At 50.2% G+C, this 12,934-nt stretch overlaps 1 protein-coding gene across 2 annotated transcripts in view; it reads left to right on the top strand.

The window, feature by feature from the left end:
• The window catches only part of ATRN (attractin), a 142,333-nt gene that overhangs the window by 85,997 nt on the left and 43,402 nt on the right, over positions 1–12,934 (top strand). For both annotated transcript variants that reach the window (XM_032223689.1, XM_032223690.1), the window contains exons 16-20: positions 342–558; positions 2,024–2,209; positions 3,791–4,030; positions 5,826–5,963; positions 11,689–11,782. In XM_032223689.1, the coding sequence (XP_032079580.1) occupies positions 342–558; positions 2,024–2,209; positions 3,791–4,030; positions 5,826–5,963; positions 11,689–11,782 (875 nt within the window). The remainder of the gene's footprint in view (positions 1–341; positions 559–2,023; positions 2,210–3,790; positions 4,031–5,825; positions 5,964–11,688; positions 11,783–12,934) is intronic.

Genomic DNA, 12,934 nt, shown 5'->3' with positions numbered 1-12,934 from the left:
TTTGGGGACAATCACAATCTGGAGGACGGAGAATCTCCATAGATACCCTGCAGTGACAGTTCAGCCACCCTGTTTCCCTCGATAATAAGCCCAATCGGCTTTGGAGCGCATGCGCTAAAATAAGCCCTCCCTGAAAATTTTGCAACACAGCAGCAGCCAGGAGGTGACCATGCTTGCCGCCTCCTGCGCCTCAAAAATAATAAGACCTCCCCGAAAACAAGGCCAAGTGCTTATTTCGGGGGTCAAAGGAAAATAGGACCCTGCCTTATTTTCGGGGAAACACGGTAGTTGATCTCTCTCTCTCTGTCTCTCTCTTCCTCCCTCCCTATCCTCACCCCCAGCCCAAAGCTTTGACTCCCTGGGTCGGACTGCGGAAGATCAACGTCTCGTACTGGTGCTGGGAAGACATGTCTCCCTTTACCAACACCCTGCTCCGGTGGCTTCCGGGGGAGCCCAGCGACATCGGCTTCTGCAGCTATTTAGCAGAGCCCAGCAATCAAGGCCTGAAGGCTGCCACCTGCATCAACCTGGTCAACGGCAGCGTCTGCGAACGGCCAGGTAAAGCATTGTTCCACTTCACTCAGGTTGCTTTGGGGAGGGTGTAGAACGACACACCCAGAGCCAAGGAGGAAAAACACACAAAAGAGCAGCTGGCAGGAATAGCCGACCCTGCAGAAGACGGGCTCAAGATACAGAAGGATCTCGACAAACCTGAACATTGGACGCTGTCTAACAAAATGAGATTCAATGGTGAAAAAAAGGAAGGTTCTACATTTAGGCAAGGAAAACCAAATATACACAATATAGCATATGTGGTACCTTGTTCAATAGTAGTCCTAGTGGACAACCATTTAAATAGGAGCCAGCCGTGTGCAGCAGCTGCCAGAAAAGCCAACACATTTAGCAATAGCAATAGCAGTTAGACTTATATACCGCTTCATAGGGCTTTCAGCCCTCTATAAGCGGTTTACAGAGTCAGCATATCGCCCCCAACAACAATCGGGGTCCTCATTTCACCCACTCGGAAGGATGGAAGGCTGAGTCAACCTTGAGCCAGTGAGATTTGAACAGCCGAACTGCAGTACTGCAGTCAGCTGAAGTAGCCTGCAGTGCTGCATTTAACCACTGCGCCACCTCGACTCTAGGCTACATAAACGAAGGGAGAGAATCAAGATCATGTGAAGTGTTAATACCACTTTATAAGGCCTTGGTGAGGCCACACTTGGAATACGGCATTCAGTTTTGGTCGCCACAATGTAAAAAAGATGTGGAGACTCTAGAAAGAGTGCAGAGAAGAGCAACAAAGAGGATTAGGGGACTGGAGGCTAAAACATATGAAGAACAGTTGCAGGAACTGGGGATGTCTAATTTGATGAAAACTAATGAAGGACTAGGGGAGACATGATAGCATCTTCCAATATCTCAGGGGCTGCCACAAAGAAGAGGGAGTCAAGCTATTCTCCAAGGCATCTGAAGGTGGGGCGAGAAGCAATGGATGTAAACTAATCAAGGAGAGAAGCAACTTAGAATTGAGGAGAAATTTCCTGACGTGAGAACAATTAATCAGTGGAACAGAAATTGCCTTCAGAAGTTGTGAATGTCCCAACACTGGAAGTCTTTAAGAAGATGTTAGGTAGCCATCTGTCTGAAACGGTATAGAGTTTTCTGCCAAGGCAGGGGGCTGGACTAGAAGACCTTCAAGGTCCCTTCCAACTCTGTTATTCTATTCTAATTGGGTACAGCCAGTTTAGAGAAAAGAAGGGTTTGGGAGTCCTGCAGAGTGCAAAACCTTTTTTTTTTTTAAATTACCTCTTCAAAACCTTGGTGCATCTTATACTCCAAAAACACGGTATCTTTGTTTCCCTGAAATACATATTTCGAGTAACAAAGGTTTTTTTTTTCTGCCATGAGAAAAAGGTTTCTAGGTTTCTATCTTACTTGCGCCTGACGGCTGCAGGCGTTTGGGAGAAGGCGCTTGCCCTCATTCTCATGTCTTTTCCTCCCCCCCCCCCCCCCCCGGCAGCCAACCACAGTGCCAAGCAGTGCCGGACCCCCTGCGGCCTGAGGACGGCGTGCAGCGAATGCACCAGCAGCAACTCAGAGTGCATGTGGTGCAGCAACAAGAAGCAGTGCGTGGACTCCAACGCGTACGTGGCCTCCTTCCCTTACGGCCAGTGCATGGAATGGCACACCGTCAGCAGCTGCCCACGTGAGCCGCCTCTCTTCCTTGCTGGGCTCAGAGGGGCGGGTGGAGGGCATCCAGGGAACGGCACAGGGCGCGTGGGTGCTCTCTGAGCTGGGTGGTTTTCTTGCAGACGTTTCCCGACCCAACTAGGGAACATCATCAGTGCTAGAAGGGAGGGGGGTTTGCAGAGAAGAAATGAAGAAGAGGGGTGGGGGGGAGGAGGGGGATAGGACTGTGGGAGTTTTTGGTGCTCTCTGAGCTTGGGGGTTTTCTTGCAAATATTTTATCACCAAGCTAGGTAACATCATCAGTGTTAGAAGGGAGACTGGTTGGCAGAGAGGAGGAGGAGGAAGGAGAGGAGGAGGAAGAACAAGGGGGAGAAGGAGGAGAATGCGGGGAAAGAGAAGGAAGGAGAGGAGGAAGAGTAGGACTGTGGGTCCTTGGGGATCTCTGAGCTTGGGGGTTTTCTTGCAAACATTTCATCACCAAGCTAGGTAACATCATCAGTGCTAGAAGGGAGACTGGTTGGCAGAGAGGAGGAGGAGGAAGGAGAGGAGGAGGAAGAACAAGGGGGAGAAGGAGGAGAATGCGGGGAAAAAGGAGGAAGGAGAGGAGGAAGAGTAGGACTGTGGGGTCCTTGGGGATCTCTGAGCTTGGGGGTTTTCTTGCAAACATTTCATCACCAAGCTAGGTAACATCATCAGTGCTAGAAGGGAGACTGGTTGGCAGAGAGGAGGAGGAGGAAGGAGAGGAGGAGGAAGAACAAGGGGGAGAAGGAGGAGAAGGAGAGGAGGAAGACTAGGACTGTGGGGTCCTTGGGGATCTCTGAGCTTGGGGGTTTTCTTGCAAACATTTCATCACCAAGCTAGGTAACATCATCAGTGCTAGAAGGGAGACTGGTTGGCAGAGAGGAGGAGGAGGAAGGAGAGGAGGAGGAAGAACAAGGGGGAGAAGGAGGAGAAGGAGAGGAGGAAGACTAGGACTGTGGGGTCCTTGGGGATCTCTGAGCTTGGGGGTTTTCTTGCAAACATTTCATCACCAAACTGCGTAACATCATCAGTGCTAGAAAAGAAGAGGTAGGAAAACGGGGAGGAGGAGGAGGAGGAGGAGGAGGAGGAGGGGGAATTACTGTGGGGTCCTTGGGACTCTCTGAGCTTGGTGGTTTTCTTGCAAACATTTCATCACCAAGCTAGGTAACCTCATCAGTGCTAGAAAGGGGACTGGTTGGCAGAGAGGAGGAAGGAGAGAAGGAGGAGAACAAGGGAGAGAAGGATGAGTGGGGGAGGAGGAAGTCTAGGCCTGTGGGGTCCTTGGGGTCAGTTGTAGAAGGGAGTGGGGTTGGCAGGGAGGAGGAGGAGGACTGTGGGGCTCTCTCAGCTTGGACGTTTTCTTGCAGATGTTTTGACAAAGTCAACAGGGAGAACCAGATTCACTTAACAACCGTGGCAAGAAAGGTCACAACATGGGGCAGAATTTGTTTAACCAATACCTCATGTCACAACGGAAACATTCGGCTCGATTGCCGTCACTCAGTCGAGGACTAAAGCTGCGTCTCCGAAAGCTTTTTCGATCGCTGAGCACTTCCTTTTTCCTTACTCCCCGCAGCTGAAAACTGTTCCGGCTACTTCACCTGCAGCCACTGCCTGGAGCAGCCCGGGTGCGGCTGGTGCACGGATCCCAGTAACACCGGGAAGGGCCGGTGCATGGAAGGCTCTTCCAGGGCTCCGATGAAGATGCCAGTGGTCGCCCTGCCCTCCACGGGGAAACCCTACCCGGACCCCGTCCTGGATGCCAGCCTGTGCCTGGCGGAGAACAAATACAACTGGTCCTTCATCCAGTGTCCAGGTATCGAAAAGGGCTGTTTCGAAGAGGCCAAGCAGGGATCCAGGCCCAATTTGGAGCCCCAAGAGTTTCCAAACGCAGGGCAAGGCAACCCTTGGCCCAGAGACAGTCTTTCAGAGGAAGTTTATCTACACGCACCTTATCTCTTTCATTCATAATCAGCAAGGCTAGTAAACAGTCTTTCAGAGGAAAGTTTATCAACACGCACCTTATCTCTTTCATTCACAGTCAGCAAGGCTAGTAAACAGTCTTTCAGAGAAATGTTTATCCACACGCACCTTATCTCTTTCATTCAGTCAGCAAGGCTAATAAACCGCTTTTCAGAGGAATGTTTATCCACACGCACCTTATCTCTTTCATTCACAGTCAGCAAGGCTAGTAAACAGTCTTTCAGAGGAATGTTTATCCACACGCACCTTATCTCTTTCATTCACAGTCAGCAAGGCTAGTAAACAGTCTTTCAGAGGAATGTTTATCCACACGCACCTTATCTCTTTCATTTTAAGTCAGCAAGGCTAATAAACAGCCTTTCAGAGGAATGTTTATCCACACACACCTTATCTCTTTCATTCAGTCAGCAAGGCTAGATAAACAGTCCTTTCAGAGGAATGTTTATCCACATGCACCTTATCTCTTTCATTTTAAGTCAGCAAGGCTAATAAACAGCCTTTCAGAGGAATGTTTATCCACACACACCTTATCTCTTTCATTCACAGTCAGCAAGGCTAGTAAACAGCCTTTCAGAGGAATGTTTATCCACACACACCTTATCTCTTTCATTCAGTCAGCAAGGCTGATAAACAGCCTTTCAGAGGAATGTTTATCCACACACACCTTATCTCTTTCATTCACAGTCAGCAAGGCTAGTAAACAGCCTTTCAGAGGAATGTTTATCAACACACACCTTATCTCTTTCATTCAGTCAGCAAGGCTAATAAACAGCCTTTCAGAGGAATGTTTATCAACACACACCTTATCTCTTTCATTCAGTCAGCAAGGCTGATAAACAGCCTTTCAGAGGAATGTTTATCAACACACACTTTATCTCTTTCATTCAGTCAGCAAGGCTAGTAAACAGCCTTTCAGAGGAATGTTTATCAACACGCACCTTATCTCTTTCATTCACAGTCAGTGAGGCTAGTAAACAGCCTTTCAGAGGAATGTTTATCAACACGAACCTTATCTTACTTGGAGAACTGCCAAATAACCCTTTGCACATAGTCTCTTATAGTCACAAACAGAGCTTTCCACTCTTGAACCGACCGAAGGAACAAATTGTTTCCTGCAAAAGCCCCCTCCCCATTCGCTCCTCTTTTGTTTCCTATGGGAGGGGCCAATCACCTCCAAGGTGGGGCTTTACTCCCAAGTCCACCCTGCTTTCTTAGTTGTTCTTGTCTTCTGGCAGCTCTGCGCATGCACACACTGGGAACAGGCTCCAGCTGTTCTTCTGCCTTGCTGCTCTCTAGCTCGCTCTCTGCCTCCCACGCAGCGCCCTCATCTGAGCTTTCCTCAACACCCAGGACTGGCCCATATTCCTCCCCAACCTTTTCACTGTCCGACTCTGCTGCCAGCTCTGCTGGCCGCCGGCAGGCCACAACACAAGGTTGGACATCACTGCTCTCCTTTCTGGAGTCTAGAAAGCAGAGCCAGCCTCCTCAGAACCCAGGGCCGGCTCTCCTTGTCAGCCCCGTTCTTGCTTGTCAAGAAAACCGAGCACTGGGGCAGCCTCCAGAAGCCGACCCTTGGATGTCCATGAGAAATAACCAACACAAACTTTTTTCCTTTCTTTTGCCCCCAGCCTGCCAGTGTAACGGGCACAGCAAATGTATCAACGAGAGCATCTGTGAGCGATGTGAGAACCTGACCACCGGCAAACACTGCGAGATGTGCATCTCCGGTTACTATGGAGACCCCACGAACGGAGGGATGTGCCAGCGTAAGTCCCATCCTTCCTCTCCTCTTTTGATTGCAGACCAGCGCCGAGCAATTGTGCCTTTCCCACCCAGCCGCCGTGATGCTCTTTGCAGGCGGTGGTAATCAAGGGCGCCTGTGTACTCTACTCAATAATTTAAGACTCCGGGCCAAGAAATTCTCGATGAAATTAGGTGGGATTGAGGAAATGTGTCTAATCTTAGCGCCCACGGCATTGCTTATTTATGCGCCCTTGATTTTCGCTCCGCCAGTGAAGAGGCTCGGAGGGGGCGGGGGGGGGCACGGTGCCGCCAGGGACCGAACGCTGGCTGCTTGTCAACCCGTATATATTTTTGGTGCCCAACCATTGTTTGCCTGTCTCCGAGAGTCCTTTGCGCGCTCTGCAAAAGGTGGGCCAGCTATTGTCTGCCTGTGCATAATTTAATTAAGGAAGAATGCATGCTTTCCTTCCCTGATTAAATTGATAGCGGCGTCTGGGGAAGAAGAGAGGTTTGCAACGACGTACCTTGTTAAGATTCACAGCCCCGCAGGCCCACCGGAACGGCGTTTTGCTTCTCCGGCAGAAAAGCCTTTTAAAGTAGGTTACTCACAGTCATTAACTGGAGAGGGGGGAAAGAAAAAAAGAAAAACACAAGCAAAATTGTTGCTGCGGTGGTTTATAACCTCAAAAGACAAGCTGCAGTGACCCCGTTTTGGAAAAAAACAACACTTTTTCCAGGTCCTAAAAAAAAAACCCCAGCAAATTGCCAGTTCCTAAAACCAGCGAAGTGACTTGGTCCCTTTTGCTCTTGAGAAGGTTAGTTTTAATCCCGATGGCTCAGCGGTTAAAAGGCGCTGCCGAGCTTGTCAGCCGGAGAGCCGGCAGCCTAGGGTTCGAGACCTGAGTTTCACGAGATGGAGTGAGCTCCCGTTCCTGGCCTCCACTCCTGCCCACCTAAGCCGTTCGAAAGCAGGCAAATGCGAGTAGATAAATAGGTGCCCTTTGGCGGGAAGGTCGCAGCGTTCTGCGTCCCTCGGCAGATACTCCCGCCGGCGACATGACTGTGACGGGAATTGTCTTCGGATATCACTGGCTCCGAACCATGGCTTAAAGCCACACACAACTAGCAGGAAAACCTTCCCCACAATCCTGTCTGAGCTGGAGAAGCTTCTTGGAGGAGAAGCGAAATGTCTTCAAATGAAAAGGAAAAAACAAGAAAATCCAGTTGCCTCCTGAAAGAAGCACCTAGATGGCAGAGAATCTCTACAGAATCTCTTTACCTTTAGAGGTGAATTAGTTAGGAGCGAAAGTAGGAGAACGTGAGACCATCTGTCGGAAGGTGGGAGCTCAACCCAAAGTGGACTTTGCAGCATCGTCATGGCCCTCAACCTTCCAGCAATCCCACCAAGGAATAGCGAGGAAAAAGAGGACGGTGGGTTCTGAAGTAGCCCTGTCAAAGCCCAGATCGAAACCTAAATCTAATCCTAGTTGGATGCCCTGTGGTCCTTACCTGTAGTAGAGGCTGCTTGTAGCTCAGGATTGAATGTGGGGTCCTTGGTGCTCTCCGGGGTGGCTCAGTGGCTAAGATGATAAGCTTGTCGATCAGAAAGGTCGGCGGTTCGAATCCCGAGCGTTGCGTAACGGAGGGAGCTCCCTTTCCTTGTCCCAGCTTCTGCCAACCTAGCAGTTCGAAAGCACGTAAAAAATGCAAGTAGAAAAACAGGAACCACCTTTGGTGGGAAGGGAACAGCGTTCCGTGCGCCTTTGTCATTGAGTCATGCCGGCCACAAGACCATGGAGACGTCTTCGGACAGCGCTGGCTCTTCGGCTTTGAAACGGAGATGAGCACCGCCCCCTAGAGTCGGGAACGACCAGCACGTGTGTGCGAGGGGAACCTTTACCTTTTGGTGATCTCTGAGCTTGGTTGTTTTCTTGCAGACATTTCATGATGTAACTAGGTAACGCATGGATGATGTTACCTAGTTCGACAATGAAACATCTGCAAAAAAACCCACCAAGCTCAGAGAGCACCAGGGTGGTCCCCGCATGCAGGTAGTTCTCGACTTACAACAGTTCATTTTGTGACCATTCAAAGTTGCAACGGCACAGAAAAAAATCGACTTAGGATCGTTTTTCACACTTAAACCATTCTACATCCCCGTGGTCCCGCGATCAAAATTTCAAACACTTGGTAGCTGGTTCTTATTTATGACCATCGCAGCGTCCCGGGCTGAGGCCATCCCCTTTTGCGACCTTCCGACAAGCAAAGTCAAGGGGGAAGCCCGATTCGCTTAACAACCGTGTTTCTAACTTAACAAATGCGACGATTCGCTCAACAACCACGGCAAGGACAGTCCCGAAATGGAGCCAAACGCACGTCACAGGCGTCTCAATTAATGACAAGAGGTTTCGGGGCTCACTCGTGGTCGTAAATCTAGGAGCCCCTGTGTGCTTCAGTTTTTCCCACCTAAGGAAAAGCCGCTTCTGCTAATTTTTCATCGAAGAAATGATGGCGAATGCGCGTCGAACCGTTTAACATGGATATCACGCCTCGTGCTTCCGCGGTGCCTGCGAGCTGATTTCTTCCAACCTTTGTAAAATTAGAAGATGCTCGGCGGGAATGGATGGGTGGGGGTTATGTTTCTTCCCAAACGATTGAATAAACAAGTAAATAAATGCCCACCCAGGAACAGAACCAACAGAACGGAGAGGAGCTGGGTGCTCGCTTTCGGCTTCTTTAAAAACCATCGCTGGGATGAGCCTCGGGCTGCAACGGTTTCCCATGTTGGTCTAATGCAGTGTTTCTCAACCTTGGCAACTTGAAGATGTCCGGACTTCAACTCCCAGAATTCCCCAGCCAGCGAATGCAAAAAATTCGATTGGTATAGATCTGTGGACTTCGACTCCCAGAATTCTGGGAGTTGAAGTCCATAGAACAGTGTTTCTCAACCTTGGCAACTTGAAGATGTCTGGACTTCAACTCCCAAGTTAACAACGCTTAGCGTCTAGTCCAGTGTTTCTCAACCTTGGCAACTTGAAGATGTCCGGACTTCAACTCCCAGAATTCCCCAGCCAGCGAATGCAAAAAATTCGATTGGTATAGATCTGTGGACTTCGACTCCCAGAATTCTGGGAGTTGAAGTCCATAGAACAGTGTTTCTCAACCTTGGCAACTTGAAGATGTCTGGACTTCAACTCCCAAGTTAACAACGCTTAGCGTCTAGTCCAGTGTTTCTCAACCTTGGCAACTTGAAGATGTCCGGACTTCAACTCCCAGAATTCCCCAGCCAGCGAATGCTGGCTGGGGAATTCTGGGAGTTGAAGTCTGGACATCTTCAAGTTGCCAAGGTTGAGAAACACTGGTCTAATGGGCCCGTGGGCTGTTTCGCCCATTTGCCTCCCCTGTTTCCTGATGTTTTTTCCCCTTTCTGGCAGGTGTTGGCGACGCACTTAAAAGCTCCTCTCTGCAGCCTTGAGGGCTGACAACTTTTGCAAATCAAAGTCATGAGAAGAAGGGAATGTGATTCTGTCTCTCTCACTCGCTCTCTCTCTTTTTTCCTCTCCTCCTGCTCGGCACGCGTCGTGCCGCAATTTGCATTGAACCCATTGGCAGAAGCCGCGAGGTGCCTCCCTCCCACCACGTGCTCTGAACCACCTCACGCCAGTGGAATTATTCTCCAAAGCACCTAAAAGGCAGAGGAAGAAGCAACGGGTGGAAACTAATCCAGGAGAGAAGCAACCTAGAATTCAGGAGAAACTTCCTGACAGGGAGGACAATTAACCAGGGGAACAGCTGGCCACCAGAAATTGTAGGCGCTCCAAGAAGTGTTTGGACAACCACTTGTCTGAAATGGTACAAAGCTACGATGGCGAACCTTTTCGGCACCAGGTGCCCAAACCATAACATGTGTGCATGTGTGCGTGCCAGAGCCCCGGAAAACCGAAGACCAGCTGGCCGGTGCACGCATCTTGTTTTTTGGCCATTTTTCAGGCGTTTTTGGGCTGGTTTTTGGACTGTTTTCAGGTCGGTTTTTTGGACTGTTTTCAGGTCGGTTTTGGGCTGGTTTTGGGGCTGTTTTCAGTTCGGGTTTTTTGGACTGTTTTTGTGCTGGTTTTTGGACTGTTTTCAGGTTGGTTTTTTGGACTGTTTTCCGGCTGGTTTTTGGGCTGTTTTCAGGTCGTTTTTTTGGACTTTTGGGGGGCTGTTTTCAGTTCAGTTTTTTGGACTGTTGGGGCTGGTTTTGGGGCTGTTTTCAGGCCAGGTTTTGGGCCGCTTTTGGGCTGGTTTTTGGGCTGTTTTCAGGTCGGTTTTTTGGGCTGTTTTCAGTTCGGTTTTTTGGACTGTTTTTGTGCTGGTTTTGGGGCTGTTTTCAGGTTGGTTTTTTGGACTGTTTTCCGGCTGGTTTTTGGGCTGTTTTCAGGTCGGTTTTTTGGACTGTTTTTGTGCTGGTTTTTGTGCTGTTTTCAGTTCGGTTTTTTGGACTGTTTTTGTGCTGGTTTTTGGACTGTTTTCAGGTTGGTTTTTTGGACTGTTTTCCGGCTGGTTTTTGTGCTGTTTTCAGGCTTGTTTTTGGGTTGTTTTTGGGCTGGTCTTTGGGCTGTTTTCAGGTTGGTTTTTTGGATTGTTTCAGGTCATTCTTTTGGGCCGTTTTGGGGCTGGTTTTTGGGCTGTTTTTCAGGTCGTTTTTTTTTTACTGTTCTCAGGCTGTTTTTTGGGTCGTTTTGGGCTGTTATTGGGCTGTTTTGGGGGGCGTTTTTGGCCTGGTTTTTGGCCTGTTTCCAGGTGGGTTTTTTGAACTGTTTTCAGGCTGTTTTTCGGGCCAAAACCAGAGGAGCAGTTGGCGATGGTGTGTGTGTCCACAGAGAGCCATAGGCTCACCATCACGAGTATAGAGTTTCCAGTCTGAGCTGGGGTCGGACTAGAAGACCTCCAAGATCCCTTCCAGCTCTGATATTCTGATATCTCGGTTGCCTTTTCCCGTACAGATCTGGGTTGCTAAATGTGCCTAACGCGTAGAAGCAACACCAGTGGTGGGTTCCGGCCAGTACGGCCGTACCGGTAATAGCCGGGAGCAGCTGACAGCATAGCGGTACGGTGGCTCATTTGGCCCACCCGCCCGCGTTCTATACTGGTATTTAAAGCAACCGGCCAATTGCGCATATGCGCACAGCATGTGGCGCCTGCGCGAGCTCTGACAAGCAGCTGGGTGTCCCAGGGGCGGTAGAGTGCACACGTCACAGTGCGTGTACACGGAAGGATATACGGCCCCGCGAGCAGTGTACCTACCAATATCGACGGAGAGAGGAACCCTCCACTGCGCAACACCCCGTGTTTCTGCTTAAGAGCAGGAAGTCCCTGTGTTTTCTGTGTAGTCTTTGATTTACAACGGTTCCTTTTGTGACGGAAGTTACGACGACACTCAAAAAAAGGGGACTTAGGACCATTTTTCACACTGACAGCCGTCGCAGCCCCACCTGTGGTCACCTTCAGACGTCGGGCAACTGACTCGTGTTTATGACGGTCGCAGTGTCCCAGGATCACAAGATCCCCCGGGGGCCAAGCTCACTTAGCAACCGTCTGGCTTAGCAACACAAATGCCGGGCTCCATTGTGGTCGTAAATCAAGGACTACATTGCCGGAGAAAATCTGGAAACCTCTCCGCCTGCCTGATTTGCGTGAAACTTCTTTTCTTTATGAAAGATTGGTGTTTATTTTGTGGGAAAATTTGTTTTGTGTTTCCTCTTACAGCCTGCAAGTGCAACGGCCACGCCTCCATCTGCAACACCAACACCGGGAAGTGTTTCTGCACAACCAAAGGGATCAAAGGAGAAGAGTGCCAGCTGTGAGTGGGGAACCCTTGGGCAGCCCGTAACTCTGCGCACTTCCGTCCTTGGGGACCGAAGCACCAACCGAGGAGAACATCTGGAGCCCCGGGGTTGGAATGAGGGGTCCTTGGTGCTCTCGGAGCTGGGTCGGCTTTCTTTGAAGACGTCCCATGACCCCACTGGGCTACACCATCCGTTCTAGAAGGGAGCAGGGCACGGGTGTCAAACCTGTGGCATCACATGACCTTTCATGGTGTGTTTTTTCCCCTTTGTGGACCTGGGGTGGGCATGGCCTGTGCATGGCGCCAGTTTTGACACCCCTGGAGGAGGCTGTGGGAGGAGGAGGGCTGAGGTGCTCTCTGAGCTTGGTTGTTTCTTTGCAGATGATTCATGGCCCAACTAGGTAACATCATCAGTGCTGTAGTAAGTGTACAGTAACCAATAACACTGTTGAGACGGATGAGGTTACTTAGTTGGACCACAAAAGGTCAGCAAGGAAACAGCAAAGCTCAGAGAGCATCAAGAACCTGCACAGTCTTCCTCCTCCTCCTCCACCACCACCACCATTGTTCTCACCCCTCCACCTCTTTTTCCAGTCTGCAAACCCCGCTCCCTTCTAACATTGAGGGTATTATGTAGTTGGGTCATGAAACGCCTGCAAGAAAACTACCAAGCTCAGTGAGCACCAAGGACTCTACAGTCCTCCTCCTCCTCCTCCTGCTCTTGCTCCTCCTCCTCCTCCTCCTCCTCCTCCGTGAGAACCAAAGACACACAGTCCTCCTCCTCCTTCTCTTCCTCCTCCTTCTCTTCCTCCTCCCCCCCCTCCTCCTCCTCCTCCTCCTCCTCCGTGAGCACCAAGGACCCCACAGTCCTCCTCCTTCTTCTCTTCTTCCTCTCCTCCTCCTCCTCCTCCTCTTCCTCCTCCTTGAGCACCAAGAACCCCACAGTCTTCTTTCTCCTCTGCCCTTCCCACTTCTCTTTCTTTTCCACTCTGCAAGCCCCACTCCCTTCTAGCACTGATAATGTTAGCTAGTTGGGCCATGAAATGTCTGCAAGAAGACAATCATGCTCAGAGAGCACCTAGGACCCTATGGTCCTCCCCCTCCCCCTCCTCCTCCCCCTCCTCCTCTCTCCTCCTCCTCTGCCCTCCCCCCCTTCTTTTTCTTTTC

Source organism: Thamnophis elegans, chromosome 9, assembly GCF_009769535.1.
Source record: "Thamnophis elegans isolate rThaEle1 chromosome 9, rThaEle1.pri, whole genome shotgun sequence".
In the NCBI taxonomy this organism is placed as follows: domain Eukaryota; kingdom Metazoa; phylum Chordata; class Lepidosauria; order Squamata; family Colubridae; genus Thamnophis; species Thamnophis elegans.
The sequence above is the reverse complement of the archived record's forward strand: the minus strand, read 5'-3'. Positions and strand labels throughout refer to the sequence as shown.